This window comes from Leptosomus discolor, chromosome 12, assembly GCF_034619465.1.
Source record: "Leptosomus discolor isolate bLepDis1 chromosome 12, bLepDis1.hap2, whole genome shotgun sequence".
Lineage (NCBI taxonomy): Eukaryota > Metazoa > Chordata > Aves > Leptosomiformes > Leptosomidae > Leptosomus > Leptosomus discolor.
The window spans coordinates 20,646,691-20,674,280 of NC_141402.1; the positions used below are offsets into that span (position 1 = coordinate 20,646,691).

The following is a 27,590-nucleotide window of genomic DNA, read 5'->3' on the forward strand; positions in this document are numbered from 1 at the left end:
GAAAAACTGTTCTTTAAAATGGTATTTAAAACACAGAATCGTAGAATAATTTAGGTTGGAAGTGACCTCTGGAAGTCATTTAGTCCACCTGCCTGCTTGAAGTAAGTGTTGTTACATCAGGTAGGTTGAGTTGGTTGCTCAGGGATGTGTCTGATCAAGTTTTTAATATCTCCAGGGGTGGAGATTGCACAACCTTTCTAGGCAACCTGTTCCAGGGTTTGACCGCTTAGACCATCCTTATGGTGAGAAATATTTTCCTTGTCTCTGATGGCATATCTTGTGTTCCCACTTGCCTGTTGCCTTGTATCCTACCACCATGCACTTCTGAGAAACCTCTGGCTCTACCACTTCTTTACCTTTCTGATAGGTAGTTCAAGACAACAAGCAGTAAGATCCTTCCTTCACATTTTCTTCTTTAGACTGGGTGAACCCAGTTCTCTCAGCCTCTCCTCGGATATCACAGGCTCCATTCCTCTGATTGTCTTGATGGCCCTTCACTGGACATTCTCTAGTAATGCAATGCCTGTGTTTAACTGAGCAGCTGAAAACTGGCTGTAATACTCCAGATGTGGTCTCACAAGTACCAAACAGAGTGGAAGAAATCACATTCCTCGACTAGTTCCTTAGCTTTTGCTGAAACCACACAGGAGGCTGGAGGCTGCTTGACTGCAGTGGTGTGCTGCTGGTTCACGGTCAGCTTGTCAACCGGGACCCCAAGGCCTTTTCTGCAAAGTTGCTCTCTGGGTAGCAGATCCCTTGTGCTGTACTGCTGTAACTGCATTATTCCATTCTATATGCAAGGCTTTGCCTTTGACTTTTCATAGGGTTCATGTCTGTCAGGACCTGCCTGTCTAAATAGTACCTTATCCTCCAGCATGTCAACTGCTCTCCCAATTTAGTATCATCTGCAAACTTGCTGCAGTTGCATTCCATCCCATCATCCAGGACATCAAGGAAGATGCTATTGGCACTAGTATCAGTCCTGGAAAATGGCTGCTGGTAACTGGCCAGTGTATAGGAAATTAAAGCATCTCGACAATATGTGCGTTGTGACAATGCATACACATTTCAGCTCAGGTTGCTGTTTGCATTTTATAAATCATCCTGCATGACTGTTTTCCAGTTTTGTAGTACAGTGTTTGAAAAACTATGATTAATGGTTTATCAAAAATTGTATGTCTTTCACTGAGCCTGTGTGAAAGTATTGGTTCTCAATTGCAGTGTAGCATCTAAAAAGTCTTTAAAGTTGTCTTTGGTTTTGAATGCAAAGGCTGGAACAACTAACGTAGCATGCCGCTGCCACAGGCTGGCCGTTGGGCTCGTATTCTTGCTAGTAGTTGGTTTGGTGGTTTTGTTTGTTTTATTTTTTCCCCTTGTTTCTCATTAGAAACTCTGAAAGAAATTGCTCAGAAAGCTTTCATTCTGCTTCTCATATACTTAGTTGGTCTATTCTGGCACCATTTAAATTGTCCCATGACAATCTGCATATTAATAAAAGACAGATTTAACTAACTTTAGGCTTCATTTACTTTCTGTTATTTGCTACAGGCTCATATTTATCCCTAGTCTAAATACTCCTTTATGATGATGAGCCCTAGAAGTTCCTCTTCACCAAACACTGGCAGATCGTGCCCTTGCTTTTTGTGAAAGTCAGTCTTGCTCTTCTGTTTCATGCTGTTTTTTCACAGCCTTGGTTGGTCACCTGTATTGTCTGTTACCACATCTTCCTTTAGAAGATGCCAGCCCTATTAAGGATGAGAGCAAGATAGTTTCTGCACCCTTTCCAGTTTGATCTAGCTTTAAGATTTTTACAAAACCCAGTTATTCTCCTGGCTGCTTTATAATGTGAAGCAAAGGATTCCTTCCTATCCTACTCTGACCTTGTATTTTAGCAAAGAAAGCACAGTAAAATTGGATCTTATTTTTGATAATTTTATGGGGTGGGGCATTGTCAAAGAAAGGTTTACATCACTACAACAGTTTAAGTATATATATTCTTATTTTTCTTCTCACTTCAATGGGTATAAGCGAGGAATAACTCCAGTGAGATCAAGATAAGTATTTGACTGTCAGTCCTGGTTTTGGCTGGGATAGAGTTAATTTTCTTCCTAGTAGCTGGTACATTCTGTGTTTTGGACTTAGAGTGAGAATGATGCTGATAACACACTGCTGTTTTAGCTGTTGCTGAGTAGCACTTATTCCAAGTTCAGGATTTTTCAGTTTCCTGTGCTCTGCCAGCAAGCAGGTACACGAGAGGCTGGGAGGGAGCACGGCCAGGACAGCTGACCCCGAGTAGCCACCTGGATATTCCACACCATTGAACGTCATGCTCAGTGTATAAACTGGGGGGAGTTGGCAGGGGGGCGGATTGCTGGTCAGTGTGGTGCTCAGTTGCTGGCTGGAGATAAACCATGATGCTGTAAAGCTGAGGTAAGAGAGGAGTCTGGCCCTTGGTATTAGAGTTTTAAATGCAAGTGGTGGTATAAAATGTCACGAGAAGAATGTGCTCCCTTAGTGGTAAACAAAGAAGTGTGTCAGCTCCCAAAACATGTTCCCCTCAGAAAACTCTCTGTCCGAAGAATGTCTCTGAATTTAACCAATTTCAGTTTTCTTATAGAAAGAAGATAAAGTTTACGTGAGAATTAAATTTTTATAGTTAAAAAATGGTCAAAGAAGCTAGTTAATTTTATTTAGGACTGGAAGGGGTCACCTGAGCCATTTGAACGTATTTTCCAGTTGATTATTGGTTTTGACATGTACCATATGGTGGTTGCAATACAAATGTGTAAGAACTTGGTCTTGATGATTTGATGACTTGGAAGATCTTCGACGCAAAATTCAATTTATGGTCTCTCAGATGGAAGGCTAAAAATTAGCTAAATTTCAACTGTACGATTCCAGCTGTAAAAAATAAATTCACACAGTAACTCTGGTTTTCCCTGTATTGTTTTAAGATTCAGCCTCCCTGTCCCCCACTAAACCAAGGCTTATAAACTTAATTTTGTTTGAACTATAAATCTCATAAAATATTCTGAATGTAATTAAATTTAAAGTGGCTTGTATTTTGGATCCTTTGAAATGCTTTTAAAGACTTTAGCTTATGCTAGCTCTTCTTCTAACTTCTGTTTTCTATATTTGCACGGAATTGCTGTCATACATCAGATGTGTTTATGTCTTCAGAATGCCGTATAATTTCCTACAAACAGCTGCTTGATTTAGCTGTTCTGTTTTTCTGAAATTGAATATAATTTCAGTATTTTAATATAAGATCTGATTGAAATATTGAATATTGGGTTGACCATCATGCATTTCATCACTGTATGACTGTGATCACTTCTCTAATGGTAATAACATTCCAAGTTACTGTAAAATGTAATGAAATTGAAATGCAAGTCGAAATAAAAATATCCTATCTGTAGTCCTGTACTGCGAATATGTATTGTCAGAAGAGTGAATTATGCCTAGGTCTTAGCAATCCAGTTCTGTTCTTTTGCTAGTTTATCATGCGTTTTCGTCTTTCTTTAAGGAATAAATATATTTTAAACTCTTTTTTTTATTTCTTTATAGAGCCAGTATTGTGCAGAAGCGCATAATTTATTTTCAGGATGAGGGTTCTCTCACCAAAAAAATTTGTGAACAAGGTAAGGTGAAGTAAAACATCTTTCTGACCTCCTTGTCATGTTCTGCTTATTGCTTTTAACTCATTGTATCAAACTGAAATTTTGAGGCCTTGAACAGTTTCATCCAGGTTCAAATTTGGGATCTTATTGCATATACTGTTCCTCCTTGCCTTCCCCTAGATGCGATATTCACACCTTTTTACCTGGTCTCTGTGTGAATCTAACTCCAGGGCAGTTTGTTTATTAAATCCTGGGCTATTTCATCTTTTCCTAAACCTAAGTTGGTTATTGCATTCCGCTGGAGAATTCATACACTTTGTCTGTCCAGAAATTTCAAGCCTATGGTGTTTAGAGATCAGCTGAGTTTTTGTCCGTACCAGATAAGAACCAGAAAGAAATCCATTTTGACTCTGAAGAAAACTGAAATAGCAGTGTTTCCTTATTTAAAAATGTAGATTTAAATCATTACATCCATTTATAAATATGATCCAGGTATTTCAGGGCTCTAGTTCAGTCTAGTGTAGCTCAACTTAAAAATAAACAGAAAAGTCTGAGTTTAACTCAGATCTATTTGCTGGAGTATTTATTATGGCAACTTTGTTGTCATCTGTTGGTTTTGAGTTGTAACCATTATTGACGTGTACTTTGCTGCTTTTTCAGACTCAGCCTCAGAAGGTGTGACTGACAAACCAATTTTAGACTGTTGTGCCTGTGGAACTGCAAAATACAGGCTAACTTTTTACGGAAACTGGTCAGAAAAAACACATCCCAAAGATTTTCCACGTGAGTATCATTCTTTTACTGCTGTACCATTTAGGGACCGTGAAGAGGGCTGGAGCTTGTTGTATGACACATGACTTATTCGCAGCTCAGCAGTGTAAATTACGATGTGTGTCCAATACTGCTAATGTTCAGTATTGAAAATCCACGGGTCTTTCTGTGAATGCTATACATAACAAATGAATTCTATTGATTTGCCTGACATTTAGAACTGGGGGGTGTGTGAGATCACATTTTCAAGATTTCCTTCTCGTGAGAAAGATTACTTTTTCTGTGGGGTTTTTTGGTTTGGTTTGTAGCTTTTTCTTTTTAATAAGGTTAGATTGGCTTATAACGTACAGCTAGGAAATGAAATTTTAAGGAAAAGGCCACAAAGGATGAGCAACACACTAAAATTTTGAGTTTACAACCATGCCAATCTAGCCAGTATGTTTTCCTCCAAAAATCTTTTGAAAGATTCTAGTTAGCTTTTGTGAGCCCTGAATCTTGCTGCCCAAGGACATTAGTTATATAAACCTTAGAATGTTCTGTCTTCTTTGTCTTTGTTGGTTGAATAGTCAGATAAAGTGCACATTCTGAGCTTTGCCTGTTCTGGTTTTTAAAGTTTCTGAACTACAGAACCAGTATTCTTGATGCAATAACCCAAGTAACCGTAAAAAGCTGAAGCTACAAAAACGTATGTTACGCGTTTGTTCTTTCCATACTGACTCCAGTCTGTGGCAATAAAGGCTGGAAATTATTTGAGAATGTCAGTCACACTTTGTGGACTTTAAACTTTGTTATGTTGACTGTGGCTGATGTTTATTACATAAACTACATGTCGACTTTCTTTTTTTTTAATTTATTATTTTCTCAGTGTCAGAATATCATCATATAACTCTAATTTGGCTTGTGTGTCAGTCAGCTCACTGTTTTAACAGTCTAAGCCACATTGCTTATATTGAGTCTCTCATACATTTTAAGTTGAATGTAGCATTGTTCAATTATTTTTTTTTTGTCAGCATACTACATGAGAGATAAAATAAGCCAAAACCAGCAATTGCAGGAATGCTTTTTTGGGCTATTGGATGATTTCTATATCTGCTGAGTGTCCCACTTTATATGCATTATTTGTATGGATTCAGCTGCTGGTTAGAAATAGGGAACGAGAAAATGATTGAAAACTATGAAATTACCGTGAATTAACGATGTAATATTGGGGATAAATGGCAAGTTTCAACAGTTTGCTGCAATAGTTTGCCACAGTAATGGACTCTGTAGCCTGCTGTCTCAGCCCAGATACAAAGTGGTGAGTTACATTAGTGTGTTAATTAATAAGCTGTAAAAGTGAAAAAATAACCGTATAATGCTAGCAGAATTAACCATGGTAATAACAGCTGATAAGAGTTTACATTGAAGTTTCTGGAAGTTGAGAACAATCTCATCCAGATGCAGTGATGTTAAAAACAAAAACTAGTCATCGACATTATTCCTTAAAATGTTAAACTTGTGCAGTAATTACATTAAAATAAATGCTATTCATGATGGGCTGTGGTAGATCATTGATTATTTTCCAAGCCATCACATAAAAATCCTGCTCTACTTTTATACCATCAGTATGGCTGAAATAGAAAGCAGATCATATAACTTATATTTTGAGTCTTTAACTTATCTTCTGACTTGCTTTAAAAATCCCTAAATGATATGTACTCTGTTGCTTAGCTTTTCTCCAAAGAACTGCTTTTGCCAAATCAAGTGTTTTCTTTTGCTATCGCACAAAAATGTTTGTGGAAGGTACAGTGCAAAACTTTTAATTCTGGGAAACTATTTTGGGGTTTTCACAGATCCCATGGATTAAGAATAATTTTACACTTATTATACCAGTGCAATTAAAATACCTCCGTTCTATTAAATTTAGAAGAGTTGTCTGTTTAGGAGTTACCAGATGCTCCATAAAACATTGCTTAGAATGAAACCACTGCAACACAACCTTGTTCTGAGAGTGCCAATCATGAAGTGAATGGAGAGAAGTGTACCACAGCTGTAGAAAGGGTTAAAAAACTAATTCTGAACACAATTTGCTTTCATGGATCTTAGACTGAAAAAAAAAAAAAAAAACCCAAAAAACCAAAAAAACTGATTTGCAAACTAAGGCTTAAAAAAAGTGAGAATCTTTTCAGGTAATTTTTGCAAGGTATCATAACTCCCGATAACTGGAGTAGTGGAAGCAGAGTATTTAATTTGTTATTAAATCTGGCTCAAGAAGAACGATTAAATTTCCTATCACATTTTGCCAGTCAGAAAGATTTGTATTTACAGATGCCCTGTGGCTTAAAAGCATTTATTCTCTCTCAGTATCACCCATATATGATGACAGAAATATATATGCTCTCCATCACGATTTGATATGGCGCGTCTATGAAATATATCGGAGGGTACATTCTCATGTTGTGATGACACCTTGATCTTTATGCAAAAATACAAAAAAAATGAGAAACTACTCGTACAAAAAGGAAGTGAAATAACACCATTGGAAAGCTGTTGGTATTCTGTTTGCTGTCTTCAGAATTGGATAGTGATGATTGGACTGGTAATGCAAAATAGCTCTAGCCTTGTACTGCTCAGATTATTTCATGTAGAGAAGTTTCTTTGATGTTTAGAGGAAAACGTTTAAGAAACTGTATGGAGTTCTCTTCATTCTGATAAAAAAAATGGGACTTTTAAGGTGAGGAGTGAAACCTTTGCAAATGTTCTACAGATTTGTAAAATTGTTTAGAGCAGACGTAGTGTACTTCGAACAGTTTGTTTGGGCAAGTAGGTGGGCCAGCTGCTTTTTCCACAGAGCCAGTATCTTCAGCAAGAGATGTTTAGTGTACGAGGCTGGGCTCTGGTTGCAAAGACACCAGGTGCTCTTGATCTTTTTAGGAGAGGGAGCGTGAGGAGCTTTGGAGCACACTGAACAATTCATTATTTATTTGACTAAAGACTTAAAGGCGCTCTGGTTCCTCTCTGTAGTGACGCATTTTTCTTTTGTAGGGACTATGTGGAACTTCCTTCAGTATTGTCAGTATTATTGTGTTTCAGGGAAAGCTGCTGTCTATGACTTGCGAGGTAGTTAGACCTGTGCGCTAGGAAGAAAGAATGGGCAAACCCGGTGGTCCCGTCACTGGAGCTGAATGGCAGTATCTCTCTGTGGTTTGACAAGGTGACAGGGTATATTTAAGGAAAAATTACTACACATTAAATCAAAAAACCATCTTCTAACGCTATAGTCTCTTCAGCTATTACCTGGGCAGGGAGGAGGTTTACTTTTGTTTTTTCTCCATTTGGGACTCAATTACTCATTAGCTTTAATGGAGTCTGAAAACATCAAGCTCAGGGCTCAGTAGGTGTGTTTTGATCCAAGTTTAGCACTAGGGAAACTATGGTGGCTTTGTTTCCTGTGTGGCTAGGCCTTCTTCCTCATCTATCTGTTCTGCTTGCTACACGCTTCCAGGTTTTTTTACCCTACCATTGGAGTTCATTTTTTATTTCTAATCTGTTTTCTATTTTCCTGTGATTAGAGCCCTGCATCTAACTTTATCTATTCAATTCTCTACGCTGTCTTTTTCAATTTTGTTGTCCCTCCTTTCACACCTTAAATTTGCATTCCTTTTGTTTACTTAATTATTCTTTTTTCATACATTTATTCTAGTTTTCAGCCTGTTTGCTGCTACTCTCTACCTTTTGCATTGCAAAGAAAAACGTTAAATATTGCCTCATTCCATCATACTGTCTTCCTCATCTCCTACGCTCTTTGCACTGTTTCCAGACTGTCTGCTTATGTGAGCAATTCATTTTCTCATCCTTTTCCTTTAATCCCATATCTTTGCAGAGTGTTATTTGAGACTTAAGGGAATTAATTTTTATTTCCAGTACTGTGGGACTTCTGTGACTCCTTATTTCTGCTTGATTCTCTTTTCAATGACATCAGACTTCTCTAACACTTTTTCTTTAAACTTTTACTTTTTTTTTTTTTTCTTTTCTTTTTCTGTTTAACAAGACATGAAACAAGAACAGGAATCCTTTTGCCTAGCTCTACAACTCTTACACTATGAGAAACTTCAGCAAGCAAACTCAGTGCATACAGAAGCACCAAAATTCACTTCTTCACTCCCTTCCTAAATTAAAGGGAACCCCTTTGGGGCTGGTTGGAGTGAGGGTGAGGGAAGGAGACATGGTACCTATATAATTTATGCAGAAGCAGAAAATTCAGCTATGTCAGTCTCAATAAGTGCAGATCTTTACCAGTGTTTCAAAAGTCTCCTGGAAGAAGTGCTGGAGAGCATTTGCCCATTGAAAGCAAATGTTTCACCTACGTTTCAGTAGGAAGCTGCTGGGGAAGGTTTCTGGGTGTAAGCCCTCCATAGCTCTGTGCCTGACAAAGTTTGGACACAAAGCTATAAATGAAAATCTGTAACATTTAATGATAGTGTAATCACACTTATACCTACCTTTCACTGGTAATCTCAAACACAAATCCAGTGGACTGTTAGAAACCAGTGTGTGTCAGTAAGGAAATGACTTATTGTTAAAAATTTGAGTGACCACTGAAGTCTTCCCTTGCAGGTTTCACCCTCAAAAATATTTTACTTGGAAACCTAAAATTAAAGGATTCTTAAACTTCCTAAAGGAGTGAAGTCTTCGGTGAAGAAAAATACACTAAGCCTATCTGTTTGGGGGGGGGGGCTGCTTGATTAGCTGGAATGCAATCTTTCTTACCATTTCTGCCTGTGTTGTTATATCTAATAATTACTGACACTTTATGCCATATTTCTGTAGTTCACTGGCTTGTTCTTATTACTCTAAAGATTTGGTGTACTGATGTAGTGAGAACTGACAGTGTGCAAGACATGCAAAAGTTTGGTAGTGGTGAAGACTGGGCACTTCAAAGCTTTCATTTTAATAAAAAATGAGGAACTGTGCTTTGAGGCTGTCTTGATGGTTGATTTTCTTTTTCCCCCCTAAAAGGACGCACCAACCACTGGTCTGCAATCATTGGTAGTTCTCACTCGAAGAACTACATCCTTTGGGAGTATGGAGGATATGCTAGTGAAGGTGTCAAACAAGTCGCAGAGTTGGGGTCCCCAGTAAAGATGGAAGAAGAAATTCGACAGCAAGTAGGTGTAATTTAGTGGATACTTTAAAAAATGCATCCTACCTTGGCCTGTGAATGATTTGTCGTAGACAGTGTCTGTGAATGTCATTTTGCTGGCTAGTTTTCGGTTAAGCAGATGAGACCTGCCTGTCTTTCTAGACTCATTCTTCCTCTGTCAAAAGTTTTTGTTTATGAAAGGACAAGTTGCAATATTCTGAACTTAGAAAAACTATGTGCCATGCAAGGCGTAAATCAGAGGTAGAAAAGGAAAATTCATCTTGCTGGACTTAATTATGAAGACACTTGGAGTTTGTTAAAGGAATACCATGAAGACGGCAAGCAGTATGCGTTATTCCTCTTTGAACTGGTGATTTTTAGTTTACAGTACGTTGTAATATTTTTTTTTTTTTTTTTTTTCCCTAGTAAGCACCTTATTTGCAATTTTCTGCAAATTCATTCAAGTTAGAAATGCTCTCACAGGAGAGTAAGGTGATTTTTGTTGCTGAGCAGGAAAGATTTACACAACTGCACTAATAAAATTTGATGAATCAGGATTATGGTTTAAGGGCAAAAGAGCCTTTCGAGTGTATTATCTTACAGGGGATTGATTCAACTGCATAGAAATCAATCTTTCAAATAGCTTATAGATCATTTTCATTTTGTTACGTCAAGTAACAAGCAACCAAATAAAATATACCAGGACACGGTGATGATAATTGTTAGGACGTCTACCGTCATGAAATTTCAGGACTCACTGGAAACTGAGCTCAGTTGTAAGACAGAAAGAATGTAAATGTTATTACATATAATAGAGCTATGCATACAATTTTATGTAGATGTATGTGTGTGGTAAGTGCCTATATAATACATAGTTATGATTGCTCCACATGGGGGAGAAGGCAGAAATTGCCTCCAACAGCTTATCGCCTTGTACAGACAAGACAGGAGCAGAAGTGACAGTATCCAGTAAGAAAAGTTAAAGGCAGAAAAGTTAAAGACAGATCTGTTTTAATGGAATCTCTATCTGATTCCGCTTTCCTGACTTTCCCTCCGAATTGAGAGAGTGATACAAGTGAGGAGGAGGCCTAGTCTGAGGCAGAATAGTCAGGTGGGGTATCAGGAGCACACTGTAAGGGACAGCAAAACACGAGCCAAAGGGCTTGTTTTGGCTTGTTTGCAACCTCAGAGACTGTTTTGCCCACAAGACAACCTGTATAGTAAAAGGCTTTACATTCTAAATTTCATTTGCTGTTTTGGGATGCTTCAGTGTATATAAACACAGTACAAGAACAGCGACTGTTCTTGACAAGAAACTCCCCAAACCAAGAAAAATAAAATAAAAATAGCTTATAATTTAATATATTAAAGGAATACATAAGGAATATGAAGGGGAAAAACACGTTGAATGTGGTGGGGATGTGTGATGATGGGTATGTTATTCTCTTTATTCTATAATAAACGTTTGGCGTACCTGGGAATAGAAAGTAGGTTTTGGTCCTAGATAACTTGTCTTTGCATTGTGACTGAGAAGTGGCTGGATTTTATCCTAGCAATGCTATATAAACCCAGAGGGATTAAAATTATAGCAGAGTATTCCTTATATCACATGTAATTTATAATTTTTGCTGCCTACTTGGGAAATCAAGGCGCACATGAAATAAAGAAAATCAGATTAATTAGTATCTTTGTACTAAAAAAGAGAGAATTTCTTCGCACAGTCTTCACAAACACATCAGAATGGTAACTGCACAAAGATTAGGTCTGGTCCAGGAACAGCAGGAGAATGGGAAGAGTATCAGATGAAGTGCAAGTAGAGGTGTCGTTGTGCAAGGTCACACCAAGCATTGGTGGAAGAGGCAATGAATTTGAAGGGAATATGGAAATGAGTGAAAATCATGACTCTTTCTGCTTTCCACATTCTGCGTTCTTTGTCATGTGCCACATCTTTGCAAAAAGATGTATGTATACACTGGATTCAAATCAGAGTGGATTGTGACTTTTAGAATACGCAAAATAGCTAACTGGCTACAATTTCAGGGCCTGCTGAAATCTCACATTAAATGAATGGATGTCACAGTTCATTTCAAGGCCTGTCTGATTACATCAAACCTCCAGTAGTTCCCCTGATTCTCCACGTTCACTCTAATTCAAGCAATGAACTAGTTTTATAACAGGATATTACCTAGAATAATGCAGCGTATCAACAAACGCAGTAACATTTTTATTGAGTTTATTTCACTTTTTGTTTCTTTTTATCATGTGTTTAAGCTGTGCTAATATTTTTGAGAGATACTGAGGTGTAAAGTTCTGCAAAGCTAGTAATGCCCGGAGCTAATTCGCTGACATTTCATTCAGGCTTTCTTTTTTTTTTGCACTTTCTCCCTTGCAATACCCCTGCCTACTTCAGCACCCATTTCCCCCTTTTCCACTTCTTCTTCTACCTCTATTTCCCCTATCTGTCTTTCTCCCAGCGTTCTGTTGTGGGGTGGTGGGAGGATGCAGTTCATCAAAATCGCCCTCCCAAGCTGCTTTTGTGGTTTTTGAAAACACAAGGCAGGCAGGTTTTGTGCTCAGTTCTGGTGCCTGGCCCTAGCTGTCTGCGCAGCAGTGCGGGGCTGGGGCTGTGGCCCTCGCCTGCAGCATGCACACAGCCGGTGATGCACTTCGTACGAGGCCAGACTTGGGCTGGGAAATTGGCTGGTTTGTGTGCAGTTTCTTAGATGAACCTATAGACACATATTTATGTAACCGGCGTTGGTGTCATTGACGCTGTCTAATGTGTTATTAAGAAAAAAAAAATCTATCTAATGATTTTAATGAATTATTACTAAAAATTTGCCATCCATGTATGAAACAAATCAAAAAAGGCTTTCTTTAAACAGAGCTTTGTTAAGAAGCGTCCTAGCAATTATGTCTCATTAACTAAAGATTCTCAAGCGTGAACGTTCTTGCTCCCCGTTGGACACACTGCTGAATCATCATCAGCTTTTCTTCTTGACCGAGCACCTTCCAGTGCTCTGATTTGTGTTGCTACTGTAAAGGGCCTGTGTGATATTTTTGCACGGATGGTCTTGGGTACTGTAAACTTGTTTGGTAGTTTGTTTATCTAGGAGAACTTAAAGGAATTAATCAGCCTTTTTGTTAAACTTTTCCTGGCAGCCTGGAAGGAAAGCCACAGCACATAAGAGTTTTACTAAAACAGGCTGTCAAGCGGTTGATGTGTACAATAGGGTAATTTATGCGTTATACTTCAGGGGTTATAAATGAACAAACACAGGATGGAAAAGGAGTTATGTGAGCAAAACAATGTTATTTGATAAACTGCCTGGACAGAAACAAATGCAGAATTTGAAAGGGGAAATTTGCATCTATATTGTGATTGCTCTGTTTAAACAAACAAACAAACAAGGTGGTTGAAACATGAATCAAAAAGAATAAAGTGTAATACTAAATGTCACATGCTAGGCAGACGAAACAAGATTAAAATAGACATAGTAATTCCTCTTTGATTTAAATGTCTCACACCTTAAGAGAAATCTTTTAGTTCTGCCTAATTATTTTAGGGTAAATATTAAGTCATTTTGTCACCAATTTTTTTTAAAACTAGGATACATAATATTATTTTCCTTGCCGCTATCTCCAGGAAATGCAGTTTGTACCCTCTGCATATTCCCTATGGACACATAGACGGCATTCTTACAGGTTTGGTTTAATGCTGTCTGAAATGTCAGTAAGTGGGATAACTTTTTCCATTGCCTTCAGTGGTCTCAAGCTGGCTAAACCACGAGGCCTTTGAGAAGAGCAAATTCTGCTTTCCAGTATGATGCTTGTAAATTTTTTAACACATGATGATTTTAGTTATGTGAAGACAATTTATTAATTGAAGTTGAAACTTTCTACAGAATAAAATATGTTGTTATTCTATTCAAATGTTTATTTTACAAAAATAGTTCTGGTCTGGATTTTTTTTTAATATATCCACATAATTAAAAAAAAATAACTGAGTCAAAATTAAAGTAATTTCATTGTAGGATTGATTCCAACTGATTGATTTTTTTTGAGAAATGTAAATTCGGTATTTCAGTTGAATAGTTACCATTTCATTACTTGCTTTGTAACAAAGCACTATGTTCTTCAGAAAAATGGGGTCATTAGATTTTTCTGACTGAAGCTGGTAAATCACCTGAATTACAGAAAGGAATCTAGAGTATATCGATTACTTTTTGTTATAGGGCCAGGCAAATTATTTTTGTGCTTACTGAAACAGTCTCAACATTTTGCTTTTTGAATTGTCTATTCTTGTGTACTTACAGAAGTTAAAATTGGCTAACCAGCCAGGGAGGTTCACCCGAGTTGCACTTGTGCTTGACAGAACAGCTAAAAATTCTCCCTGAGAGACCATGATACCCCTAACAATGTTTGAGAATAAGGCCACTTTTCACTTGAAAGCTGTGAAAGCTGCAGAAGTTTGGTCTGTGCTTGTTTAAAGTAGCTACAAAATTAGTGGAAACGTGACAATTTGGCCTTCGTTGCAGGTGGAGATTAAAACATGCACAGGTTCTTAGATTGTTTTGCCACATATTACTATTGATATTTCTGCTACTGTTGTTGCTCTGGCAACTAGAAGAAATTGGCCAACTGGGATGTCTACCTTTGCTTAACCAAACCTCCACTGAATGTCACCAACACACCCGCAGGGCCCCCTTCCTCCTCAGTCCCCAGGAGGGGATTTGGGTTCCCATCCAGTTTTCAGAGGCAACAGCCTCTCCCTATGAAAAGACAGGGACACTTAGGAAATATTAGTATGGCCATAAAGTCTAACATGAAAAGTGCAGTCACTGTTCTTACAAGTAGCCCAAAAGCCCTTTAGGTTTCTGTGCAAAGCCCACAGAAATTTGCAGTAGATTTTGGACTTGGTCTAACAATAAATGGTAAACACTGTCCCAGCATGCTTTCTACTTTAGTTTTAGCTTGACTGCCTGTTTTTAATGCTGTATTTAATCTAATTCTGGACAGATCAAGCTGCTTGATTTTAAATTTGTATCTAGACTTCTGGTTGTTCAGTTAGACTCCTCTAGTGCTCTGTGCTTATGCATCTATTGTGAATTATGGAACTTCTTATACCTTTTGAAAATGTTAAATGGTAGATTTTTCCATCCTTTCCTTATATATACCTTATATAATAACTTAAAATCTCTGGCATGTTGGTAATTAAAAGTTTTGAAATGCCTATTTACTATGCTAAATTTCTGATGAAAAGAAATTTTGTCTATTTATGTCATAAAGCGAAGCTTTATCTACCAGCAAATAACTCATGAAGCAGGGTTCAGAACACCTCTTCTGGGGTGGCTTCCATCTTTTAATAAATTTCTGTTGGAAACTCTAATTAGGATGATTCACAGTTTGTGTTGCTTTCTTTAAAAAATAAACAAAAACTGTTTGCCATAATTGCATTTTTTTTTTAGTACATGCTAAAGATACGCTTCTCTAATAAGAAAAATAGATGATGTTGAATGCTATGCCATTTTGCTCCTTGTGGCCATAAGATTAATTGCTGTGAGAATGACACTAATGTAGGTCAAAGTACAACATTCATTTTGAAAAGGCATATGTTTAAAAGGTGCCTTTTTTCTGACAGCTATTGAAATACAAACCCAACCCGTTAAAAATAGTATTTCATTTTCTTTTGTATCTTACTAGTGAATTATAAGTCAGATACCTAGAGGTCACTTCCCTTTAAGAGAAAAGCCAGAAAAAGAAAATCAACCTTTTTCTGACATAACAGTAAATACATTGAGTTTCTACAAATCCTTATTCTTCTGAAGAAAGTGTGGAAAACTCGAAATTTAAATTTCCTCACTGAGTTTTACTTCTGAAGGCTTATATAAACAACATTATCACTCTGTGTTCCCGTCAGTAAGATAGTATTAGTTTTCAATAGTTACTGTAGTCTTTAATTAGAATTAAGTTGCAAAAGCTTTGATTGCAACTGTTAAGCAATCATGTTTTGGCTTTAAAAATAACTGAACATGTGGAAAGTTTGCTTTGAGATACCAAAATGAAAAGAAATATTCAGCTATGAAGGCAAAAAACATTCATGTCTTTTTTTTTTTTAGTAAAAGCTTCAATTCCCTTTCAGTCAGAAAAACTATTGTTTTGTTGGTGAAAATAGTCCCTGTAAATACTGGAAAATAGGCATCATTTTTACTAAAAAGTGTTATTAATTTTTTTTAAGACTTTTAGTCTAAAAGCCATTGAAGTTAATCACTCTTTTACAAAAACAAGCTCTGATGAATAAATATTAAGTGGTGTATTATTGCCTAGGTCAAAACATGAAAGATTCAACATACTTTTAATAGTTCATGCAGTCAGTCAATAAAAATGAATAGGAAAATTGTGCCTGAGTACTCTGAAAACATCATTGTGCTATGGATAAGCTCTTAACCACTAGAACACAGTCCTTATGCCGCAGTGACTCCGTGTGTGGTTCTTCTATTTGGAGGATTGGGAGAGCTGGCAGATATTGAACGCGTTTTGTGCAAAATGTTCTTTTTATGATTGTGGTAATCTCCCTGGTTTAGAACACCAGGCGAAATATAATTTAGAAATTGTGTTTAGCCTTGGGTCAAAACTTCAGCAAAATAGTGGCTTGGATAACAATGTTTTTCAAGTTTTGCCAAGTTACTTTTTGCCAGGTTTTAGTAATAGGAACAGGAAAATGCTGTAAAATTACTGGAAACTCACTCTGTCAGTAGAGTTGTAAATCTTAGTGAAACCTTCTGGTTACCATTGCATATTTGGATTTGTTGTACGTCTTTAACCCACTTGTAGTAGTTACATGCAGAGCTAGGCCAGGTGCCTTATTGTCATAGAGAAATGAAGGTCCTTTCTGCTGTTAAAGATCTGCAAAAATCAGATGGAGAATTTTTGCACTTGCGATCTAGAAACTGTTTAACCAGTGTAGTTTTGTTCTGTGATGGATGGGTGTTTCCCTTGCAACAAGCAGCCTTTGCCATTCAACATGACTGATGCAGTCATGCCATAGAGAAGATGACAGGCGTGTGCTGCTGTTGTTGCAAAAAATTCTGACTCCGTATACTGGGTGTATGAAGCATTGCAGGAAATTTCTTCATCTACTTAAAATTAGAAAAAGCTTTTGGAAATTGTCAGCACTGACCAGGCTCCTGATAGGACATTGTTTTCACAGAAAATAACCCCACGTTGACTTGCACGTGCTGCATGTAGCTGTGCCACGCACATGTAGCATCAAAAGCGCTTCTCCCTCCCTGTGTTGAACACCTGGCCTGTGCTCCGTCTGCCAGCCCGTCTCTGGTCTGCTCAGATACGTGGATTTTCCACCCAGTTAAAGTGACCTTCGGTCCCACGTTTCCATTCTAAAAGACAAATAATTTTAAGAAGTGATGTTCTGTCACTGTAAGGGGCACTGGTGCCCTTTCCAGCATTCTCAGCAGTCGATGCCTGTTATGTGGTGGGCTGGGCTTCTCTTCTCCTGCCGCTGGCAGAAGCTGCAGGAGGTTGTTGGCTAAAGCCTTCTTTCTTAACATCTTTTCTCAGAAGTTACTGACAATGTCCCGTCTTCGTCTTCCCTCATTCCTTGTCAGCTGAGGACTGCTGATTGTTATGGTAATAGGCAAGTAGAGATGATATGGGGGGGGGGAAATCTTTATAATTGTGTTTTCTATGCTTTTAACAGCAGTTACTATTTGATAATAAATAAAGCACCTTGATTTTTAGAACTCCAGGTTGTGAGCTCTCATCTTGCTTAGTGAATTCTAGAGTTTCACACCTCTAAGTTGTATGGGAGTCTTTGAAGTTTTGCCCTCTGAGTAATTACTCAGTTATTGATATGAAACAATTTGCATAACCAAACAGTGAGTTAAGGTTTTAGTAGTTAGTTTCCCTTTCATTTATCTTAATTTGCCTTGCTGCTTATTTTCTTCCAATTGTCACAGACGCCCCATTTCTAATAAAACAGGAAGAAATACAACTTTTCAGTAAAATCCAATAATCAGGTTCTCTTTGAATAAAAAATCTTCCAACATAGAATTCTTTTTGCAGAAGACAGACCCTTCAAGAAGAAAAATTAGGTTTAACTCAGACTAGTCTTTCCTCAGTGAGTTCTGATGCTAAAACTTGCAGAAATGGGACCAATGGAAATTCCTACCTTTTTTTTAATGTCTGCAATAATTGAGAGGCCCATCAAAGCTTATAAACATTTTCTCTGCCTCTCTGATAACTGTCTGGACTGCAGTAAAGCAGTGATAGAGGAGGGAAACAGATGCATCTGTTTCTGGTAGATTTATTCATTTGGACGGTATGCAATAATTTTAGTTCTCCAGTACACAGACACAAAAGTCACTAGGAAATGCTGTCTGTTCAAGACAATACAATTCTGTTGCTAGGCATTATTTGCTAATTTTAAAGTCTTTTAAAATGTCTTGCCTTTTCATTTCCTGCAGGTAGATTTTATCATACTGTTCTGCTGTCACAAAATTATTCCTATCCTATAGCCGGTTCATCCAGTGGAACGATGTGATGAAATGATTTTCAAACTATTTTCTTTCAGTCTACCACTGTAGTATTTTTAAAACATGGACATTTCAGACGCATTGATAGTTGCGCTGTTAATAGTGATGGACAAGCTCCACCTGATAGCAGAGGTTCAGCACTCCTATCACCAGATAGGTCAGAGAAATCAGTCTGATCTGGTTTTATTACTCGCAACTGCTCTGTTTTGGAATGGCAGCTCTAAATCCTAACAAGGCACAACAGACGCATTTGAGGAGCGACTCCAAGGCACTCAGGAACTGTCTTACAGCAACACAAGCAGAATGTTAAGTAACATAAACTGTAGAAGAGCTAACACCAATAATGTCAAATTGTTTGACGGGCATGTACAGCAGATATTTAGGCTCCTCCTCCCCTGGGAGACATTGCCTAAATGCCTGTTGACTTTAGTGAAGTCTGTTAAGGGTCAGAGTACCGCTAAAAATTAAATTAGGGAAGAGTTTACTTCTCTCTGAACACTTTCATCTGCAGTGGCTTAACCTGTAATTAAAATGCAGTGGCTGCGTAGCCAGTGGCATTCAGCTGCCTATTAAGGAGGTGCTGCAAACACTAAAGAAATGCCTGAACTCTCATTAGCAGCATTTGTCAGGAACCACAGGATCTTCCCCTGTTTTCTCTCTTGTTGCATTGTAAATATTGTTCAAAGGAACAGCATGATATAACAGCTGAAGCTAAAGAGTCCTACTAGCTCATTTGACTTGCAAATGCTTAATTATTCAGACAATTTTTTAACTTGACTAAGGAAAAAAATGACAATGTCAAGTTCATCATTCCGGCATTAGTTTTTTAGTTGCTTTTTTTTACTTAGGAATCTCAGTTCAGAACTCTGTTACTGTGATTATATCAAATGCTTATTTCCACCTAAATTCCAGCAGACTACTCTGATAAAAACCATGTAGAAATATCACACATCTTTTGAAAACAAATATGGATGAAATATATGAATATCACTTGGTCCGTGTAATTTTCTAAGACAGCTCCCCTCAGTTAAGTATCTACATCGCAGATACAGATTTTAAAATCTATTTATTGCAATGTGCAATGTGTAATTTATTTAATGTGCAATGAATAGGCTTATTCATTTATTATGTTACATATGTACTAACATGTAATGAATCAACTGGCCCAAGACACTGGAAAAGGAGGTTATTAATCAGTCTTTATTTCAGATTTTAACTTTGTTTTCTTAGATTTCTTTTCCAGTCTGAATCTGAAAGGACTCTAATGTGTTGTAGTTTACTTCAGTCAAAAACAGAAGCAGAACTACTTATTTTTAGATGGGGGAAAGTTAATGCCGTTGACTTGTCTTTAGCTCAGGAAAGAATGACATGCCTGCAGATATTATGTTTTATTTGAATTTCACCAATCAAACACTGACCTAAAATAACACATGAATGAATTTAGGAACTGAAATATATGCAGCAACCTGAAAGAGATTCAAGAGTTAACACAGGGCTCAGATGAAAATGTCTGTTACTGTCCTTAATTTCTGGTTGCAAACTATGGACTCCTTTAAAAAAGGTGTTATTGGTTGTCTGCCAGTCAACTCTCTCCTTTAAACATAGCTCAACTCATTCATTATGTTCTTGCTTCAGCCAGTGATATCTTGAAATAAATACGATTACTTATATCATGGACCATATTCTGCTGTTCCAAGAATATTATGTGGAAAAAAGCTATACAGAAGCTATTGGAAAGGAGACAATCAAGAGCAGAGTGGAATATTTGTTATCTGCATTGACACCCACCAATATTTGATGACAGTATTTTAGCAAACGATATAAAATATTTGGCTCAAAAGTAGGTATATTGATAACTAAAAATATTCTATAGGAAATGTGTTTTCAAACAATAATTTGGAAATTTATGTGAGATGGTAACCTATCACAACATGTAAGACGATGCTTTGCCAGATAAACCCTGAGTACTTCGAATGCTTATTTTTGTCTTTATGAGCTAAAAGAGGCTAGCACTGTACCTGGAGTGGGCTATGAGGTACTTAAATACTGTATACATTACCTATATTGCAAGTCATCTGATTTGCACGTCAGCTTATTCCTCTTAATGTATTTTGTTTTGTACTAGTCAGTATTGGGAAAGGAAAAATAAATGAGCTGAGTGGCTGGATAACTGATTTTCACTGCGTAACTTTTGTGTTGTTAAAATAAAACAACAAAGGAGTAAATAGATCTTTGTCATCACTAGTTTTAAAGCAATATATAGAAAGGGAAATAGGTGTGTGTATAATACACAAAGACTTATATGGCCGTATATATATATAATGTTTAGACATATGAGAAGGCTGTTGATAATAATTTTCTTGTCTGTGTAAACTATATCAAAAGTCTGTAGCTAGCCATGCATATTAACAAGAGACACATCTACTATCTAAAATCTGCTTAGGCATCACTAGCTTTGCCTCTTGACACATTTCATCAAGGGACAAAGTTGTCATTGACTAATATGCAGCCATGAATAGTAACATTCTGTTTTCTTAAAACACAAGATGCATGCATCCCCCCGATCTTTATATTAAGAAAAGCATCCAGAATTTCTTAAAAATAATTTGCAACCAAGGTCTGTTGCTCTCTCTTCATTTCTCCTTGGCTTAAAAAAGCTGCAGTGCTACAAATAAATGATCTGTCTTGGTTACTTAAACTATATGACAAGAGTATGTGCTGTAATACTCACATAACAGCTTGTGTTGATCGCAAATTGAAAATGCATTATTTGTTTTTAAGTATAGGGGTTTGAATCCCACACACGGACCTTCTTAGAAATGTAGCACAGAAGCTTATTTTCGTTTTGCAAATGGAAATGCAATTTTTCTACAACCCATGTAAATTCACTCTAATAATCCCCCCCTAAAATTAAGGTTTAAAAAATTTGCTATATGAATAGTCAAATAAAAATGCTTCATTTGAGTTGTATAGGCAAAAAAATACCCACAGCAGACACCTAAGGTATAAAAGCTGTCAGTAAGTTGTCTGTCAACTACCAGTTTGGACATTTCCTGTCTGGGTTTTTTTGGTTGGTTTTTTTTCCCCACAAAAGATTGGGTAGAATTTGTGCACATGTGTAATTCTGCTGTGCTTCCCCCCCCCCCCCCCCCCCCCGCTTTCTCTCTCTTGCTCTGTCCTTTTCATATATGCTTCTACATGAAAGGAAGAGAGACTCGGGAAAGTACAGGCAACCTTCATCACTTTTACTACAGAAGTGTTAAATGCTTAGAATATCATCTAACAGTATTTATCTAAGAATCTTTAATAGTTTCAATTTATGTAACTTGCAATGTAGAAGGCTCCGTGTTTCACTCCATCAATACCTAATGCGCACTTGCCAGTCTGTTGTCGTTGCCAGCCCTGTACCCTCCCGCAAACACAGCTTCAGCACCTTTGCTGCCAGTAGCAATGGTGTTGCCTCAAAGCTGTGGATGATGTTCGGAATGATTTTGTTCAGAGACAAGCAATGCAATGAGTTCAGAAAACCCAAGGCTTGAGTTTTTGTAGGCATCCTTTTGGTTTTTACAGATTACTGGTTATATTGTGTATGTGCACACATGAGTGTCTACAGGTGAACACTCGTCGTTCATTCTGAATTTTACATCACTTCAGCGATGTTAAGATTGTGAAAGGCTGGTTACTGCTTGATTGTTCATACAATATCAGTGATATTCGTGGTTTTTAATTAAGTCAGAAGCCTGCCTATGTGAAATTCAGTGCATGTTTGCACACTTGGGACTCATCTGTCTGGGGCAACTATTGGATGTAAGGAATGGTTTGATTTTAACAGACAATAGTTACGCTGCATTAACTCCCCAGGTGGAGACTGTTGTTCTGGAGAGGTGGCTTTCTTGCATTTTAGCTTAGTAATGTTCCAACACACTGAAAGACTGCTGAACAAAGGAAGAAATCTGCACAAAAGAATCCTAGCGCAGAATAACAGTCCTCATAGGTGAGCTGGTCTGCGGTAGCTCATTGAGGCTTTTGTAGACGAAGTTACAAGGGCATATCCATGAAAAGATAAGAATCCAGAGTGTCCCGTCCTGAGAGTTACTGAGTAGGGACATCTTTCCTTGCAATTACTGCATACGGTATCAATGCTCATTAGATGCAGTTGAAAGGCTCCTCATTACATTAACGGGACTTCACATCCGCACAGCCAGAATCCTTGGTTGGTTGTAGTTCCAGAGATTTCACTAGGAAAATTCGGTAAACTTTCTTCCTGGAGTTAATGTTTGGGTTTGGAGCACACAGATCTTTTGGGCTGCATCATCTCATGTCACCTCACAGGACAGAGCTCTAAATCAGAATAATAATTTAAAAAGAAAAACCTTCCTATGTAAAAATCAGATCTGCATTTCAGAGTGAAATTCCAGGGGAAACAAGTGCCTGCATTTATATGGGATAGATAGTGTGTTTGTAGTTAGGCAGGAGCAGAGTTTATTTATATGTTTGTCTTTACTTAGGTTGTTCCTTTGTCAAAAATTAGTGTCTTTTTTTGTTTGTGGAATTGTCTCTGTACTTTTGCAATACCTCCAGAAGAAATTCCACTCAGTCTCAGCACTTCTGCAACAATGTTAGAGAAAGTAGATTGAAAAATTAATTTTCACTGAACAAAATAAGAAGAAAGCCTACTGTGTTCCATAGATACGCAGTTGTTTTAAATGCTTCCCTTTTCAAAAGTTAATTACGTGATTGCTGCATTACTGAAGAGCTGAGAAGAACATATCTATAATGAGCAGAATCTGAATAGATTTTTAATGCATCTTTTTTAGCTCTCCTTGTGGCCAGGAGTGCTTATTGAGATCTTCATTTACAGTAGATTACTGCTATTTTTTTAAAGTACTTTCCCACTCACCATAATTGATGTATTAGTATATCCCCTAAGCATATTTTCTTCTTCGTCTTTACTCCATTAATATTAAACAGAATGGTCATTAAGATCATAAAGAAATAAAATATTCACTTACTACTTAATGCAAAAAAGCTGCTATTATCTGTCAAATATAAAGATTAACTTTGTCTCCAGGTACATTTTTAATGGCCTTTTAAATATAGCCCTGAACCACTGTAACACACGGTAATAGATAAAGAACTTTCTTTGCTGGGGGGAAGTATATCTTAATTAGGTGTCAGCCACAGAATTTTTTGCTCAGCTCATGCTCTTAGCTGTGAAAGATTTTTATCCATGGTTATCTGAATTCATGACACAGCTGCAACACAGGTTAAAGTTAGAGAGACAATTTGTACTTTATTACTTGCTATAGACTTTTTAATAGGTTTTAATTAAAATGTCAAAGATCATATTCTCTATGTATTTCTTGTTCAAATAATAGTGGAGAATACAAGTTTGTAAAGATGTGAAATAATCCAATTTTCAGCATGCAAGCATAAATTGCATCTGCAAACAGGTATTCAATCAAGAAACAGAACGAAAATTTTATTCTTTGAAATGTAGACTTGCAGAATGGTGTGTGTTTCCTTTATTCACTACTGTCCCTCATTACTTTTCTCCACTGATTTTTTTTCTTCTAAGGGAGAAAAAAAGAATGTTTCAAATGGTGAAAGTAGTTTTCAAAGGGCATCAGGGAACACAGAGGACACTTCTATTTTATGATTGCGTACTAATAGATTTAAAAATATATAAAATATATGCAGCAGCATAACTGTAGAGTTCTTGCCAGTAATGGTCGTGTTTACTATCCATCAGACTAGATGAACTTTGCAAAAGAAATATGGTATTAATGACTGATTCATTTTATCAGGAGCAATTGCTGTCAGATATATTTTATCGATTAGTTCATTATTAATGCTGTCATGGTTCCAAAGTCATGGTGTTCACAGACAAACAGAGAAGTATCAATATTCAGTAGTTTTGATCGTTACTGACAGTGAGATCTCTCCATCAGTGCTTGGTTCTCAGGCATTTTTCTGACCGCCCTGACGTTACTGAAATGGTTTAAGATTTGGCTGTCATTCAGAATTGTACTGATAACCTTTGGGATATTCTAGACCATGTTTATTTTATTATTTTTTTTAATGATGTTGCTGATTTCTGTAACATTTAAGGTCTTCCAAGGGAAAAAAGCCCTTTTCCCAAGAAGTCTAGTGTGCTATAATGGCATTCTATGATTTTATTTGCAAGAATTAGCAAAATGACATGATATTTCGTGCATTTTAAAAGAACTAGTTTTTAGTAAAAAGTTCATGGAAAGATTTTAAAAAATGGTCATTTTGGTTTTATAAACTGAAATTATAGTCAGCAGATGTTGTAAGATACCTTATTTTAATACCCAGTATGTGTTTGGTTAGTTAGAGTAAGACTTTCATTTTTTTAAGTCACCACTTTCTCTCAGTAGTGCTTTACTTTTGGTACCTGCAGATACCTTCCTGAGTGCCCCTGGATCTCCAGGGCTGGGTCAGCGACCTGTGCCAGCAGTTCAGTGCAGGCGCTGCTCTGATCTCGGCACCGCTGCCTTCTCCCAGCCTGGGAAGGAAGGTGCTCTTTTCTACTCGATTCGGTGTTTTGACACATCTCTCTGAAGTTTGGTGTGCCTTGCCATTTGATTTGGAACACAGCCCCTGTGAAGCTTATAGGAAATGTTATTTCTTCTTTTTATCCATTTTCCTTGGGTGAAAACATTCTTACTGACACGTCCCTCGCTCATTATGTAAAGCAGGTAATTAGCTGATTACTTGTGCTCCACTTAGCAGGATGATTGGATATGTGTCACTCTTGGCAATGTTGTAGAATAATCTTCAGTAAAGGGCAGTTTACTCAGAAGATGCTCCTCCAGTGTCACCTTCAGTATCCTGGAAGCCCTTCTCGCGCTCTGCTGTACTCCTGGAGTGGGTCCCACTATCAGTGACTGGCGCTTTTTATGGCATTGGACAATTACATCTACCTGACCTAAGCCTGTTGCCATGCCCCAGCCTCCCCTTCTAACCAAGGCTCTGACAGACTGGAGACAAATGCTGGAATGAAATTAACAATAAATAATCAAGATAATTTGATCCTTTGGCACTTCTCTGTAAATGTTTTCTGCCAGCCTATATGCAGCACAATAGCAGGGCCATTTCTTATGTATTTGTTGTGCAAAGTAGAGGAAAGTAGTTCCTTATGTGTTCAGTCTTGCCTTTACTTTTCACCTCATCTTTCCTTCTAATCTTCCTGTAATTGCACTGAAAAGCTTTTCAGTATATCAGCTTTTCCTGAAATTGTTTTCCAGGCCTCTCTTAAAGAGCACCTATGTTTCAACCTTTCCCAGATTGTATGCTGTTATTTGGTCAATTCTTCTGGGCTTTCCAGAGTTTATAGGGTATATATTCTTTTCTTTAAATAGCTGTTCAAATTAAGCAAAGGAATTCAGTTGCAGGCCATTTATTATTCATCCATAATGTTACATAAGAAAATTTTTCACCCTCATTTTTGTGTGGAAGGTATATCAAACTAGATTGTAAGTCCCTTCTCAGTTTTTATTTCTGTCTTCATGTCTTTTTAACATCTGTTTCAGGAAGACCCAGGCTGTTTCAGTTCCAGTATTGTTTTGAATACTGTGAAGCATTGTTGAATTTACAAGTAAATTATACAATTTCCTATATATTGCTAATGTGTTTTGACCATCCAGATGTAAACTAAAACCCCTAACCTTTCCCATGCGCTGGCGACTTTAACGATGAAACAAAAATAGCGATGCCAAAAACCCCAACAAATAACGGTTAAATGAATTGCTTTTCATATCAATGTGCCACAGGCCAGTTATCTGTTTGATAAAGCAGGAAAAATATCTTGCACTTTACAGAAAACGTTAGAGCTTTTTTATCCTGTAGAATTTCATTTTTCAGTAGCAGAAGAGATTGGGCCTTGTGCACATAATATAGTGCTGCCTTTGTGTTTGAAGCACCCATGCTCAGACATCAACCTAAGAGAAAAACCTGTGGAATAAGGACAAATGAGAGAAGCAATAGCCTTCTCGTCCAAAGATCTTTTGTTTTTCGAACCTTATGTGGCTGGTATGTAGTAACGTAAATTCTAGTGGATATATGAGCCAGACAGTAGGCCTGATTGCTGCCTGTTGTTTTTGTCTTAGATGAGCTCGCTACTTTTCCATTAGATCTGGTGTAGACCCAAGTTGTTTCAAAGGATCTAGGAGAAAGAGCTAAAAATATAGAAAAATAAAGGGAAAAGAATGATGGCTAGTTTGGGATAAGGCAATAGCCTTGCACCTGACTGAGTCACCACTGCACTTGGCATTGCGTTTTCCTTGGGATAGTCATTCGTGTCCTATGAATCACAGATATCTTTTGGAAAAAAAGAGGTTATTGGTACTCTCTTTTCTCATTATAGTGTTAGGAGAACAAATGAAAATATACTCATTTTAGTACATCTTGGTGAAGTGTATAAAAATGCAGCAGTAGGGACTGGCTTATAATTTTTTTTATAAGCTTTGCTTAACTGATGACATAATTCCTCGGCATCACCATTAAGACAAGAATTCTCTTCCCACACTGATGTCCAGTAATATTTTCTATTCACAGAACGTTCATCTAATGGTTTTAGAGCACTTTAAAAATATTTAATAAAAGAAACTTCCTAATACTCAGACGAGTTGGGTAGACAGTTGTTATCAGTGTAGAGTGGTTAAGTGCCTTGCATACATTATGAATCAGTGACTAAAGCAGGATTTAACTTTTGGACCAATTTAAGGACAAATATATTTGTAAAGCTCTTCCTGGTAGCTATGTAGAAATTCTTCATAATCCCCACCAGTAAGTATTTTTATGTTGATGTCCCTCTGTTGTGTGTTATCTCCAGATTGAATTGTGAAAGAGGAAGATTGCGTTTCAATTTAAAACAAAAGCTGAGTCAAAAGATCTTTTCTTTGGCCAGTGCCTTGAATAGTGATTTTGACTGTACATGACTTTCAGGGTTCCTTCAAGCTTTAACTATGAGCTGATGTTGAAAGAGTTATATTCAAAGCTTAATTTGCATGGGAACTTGATGCTTAAGAGTTAGTGAGAATATTAACTGCTAAGACAGGATGGGTAAAGTAGAATCTATTTTGTTACTTTTTTTATTAGGCCACAGAAAAGTGGCTTGACGACTGTATAAGGCAGAAAACCAGCAGTCTGGATTCCCTGGCTCTGGCAGTGCTATTGCATCCAGCAATACTGGGCACTTCAGCCTGTCTTTTGATATCTGTGACAGACAGACTGCAAATTGACTTTAATGTTAGGCAGAATACGTGTATGTTGTGAAAGTGAATATTGTACGTGCTTTTGTAAAGCACTTGTAAAATACTGTAAAGTGCTTTTGATTTTCAAGAGCGGGAATGTTTGTGCTGTTACTCAAAACCGCAGCCCCATGCAGGAGGAGGATGACAGCGAAGGAGAGATGGGAAGGACTGGATCATTTGAATGTTTCTAAGGTAAAAGGCAAATAATTTGATCATCATTTGAGGAGAAATAGGAGATACTGTAGGA

The 27,590-nt window shown here is 37.3% G+C and overlaps 1 protein-coding gene across 1 annotated transcript in view; it reads left to right on the forward strand.

The window, feature by feature from the left end:
* The window catches only part of SPON1 (spondin 1), a 193,130-nt gene that overhangs the window by 55,358 nt on the left and 110,182 nt on the right, over nt 1-27,590 (forward strand). The window contains exons 4-6 of the mRNA XM_086472291.1: nt 3,568-3,641; nt 4,281-4,403; nt 9,390-9,538. Of these exons, the coding sequence (XP_086328417.1) occupies nt 3,568-3,641; nt 4,281-4,403; nt 9,390-9,538 (346 nt within the window). The remainder of the gene's footprint in view (nt 1-3,567; nt 3,642-4,280; nt 4,404-9,389; nt 9,539-27,590) is intronic.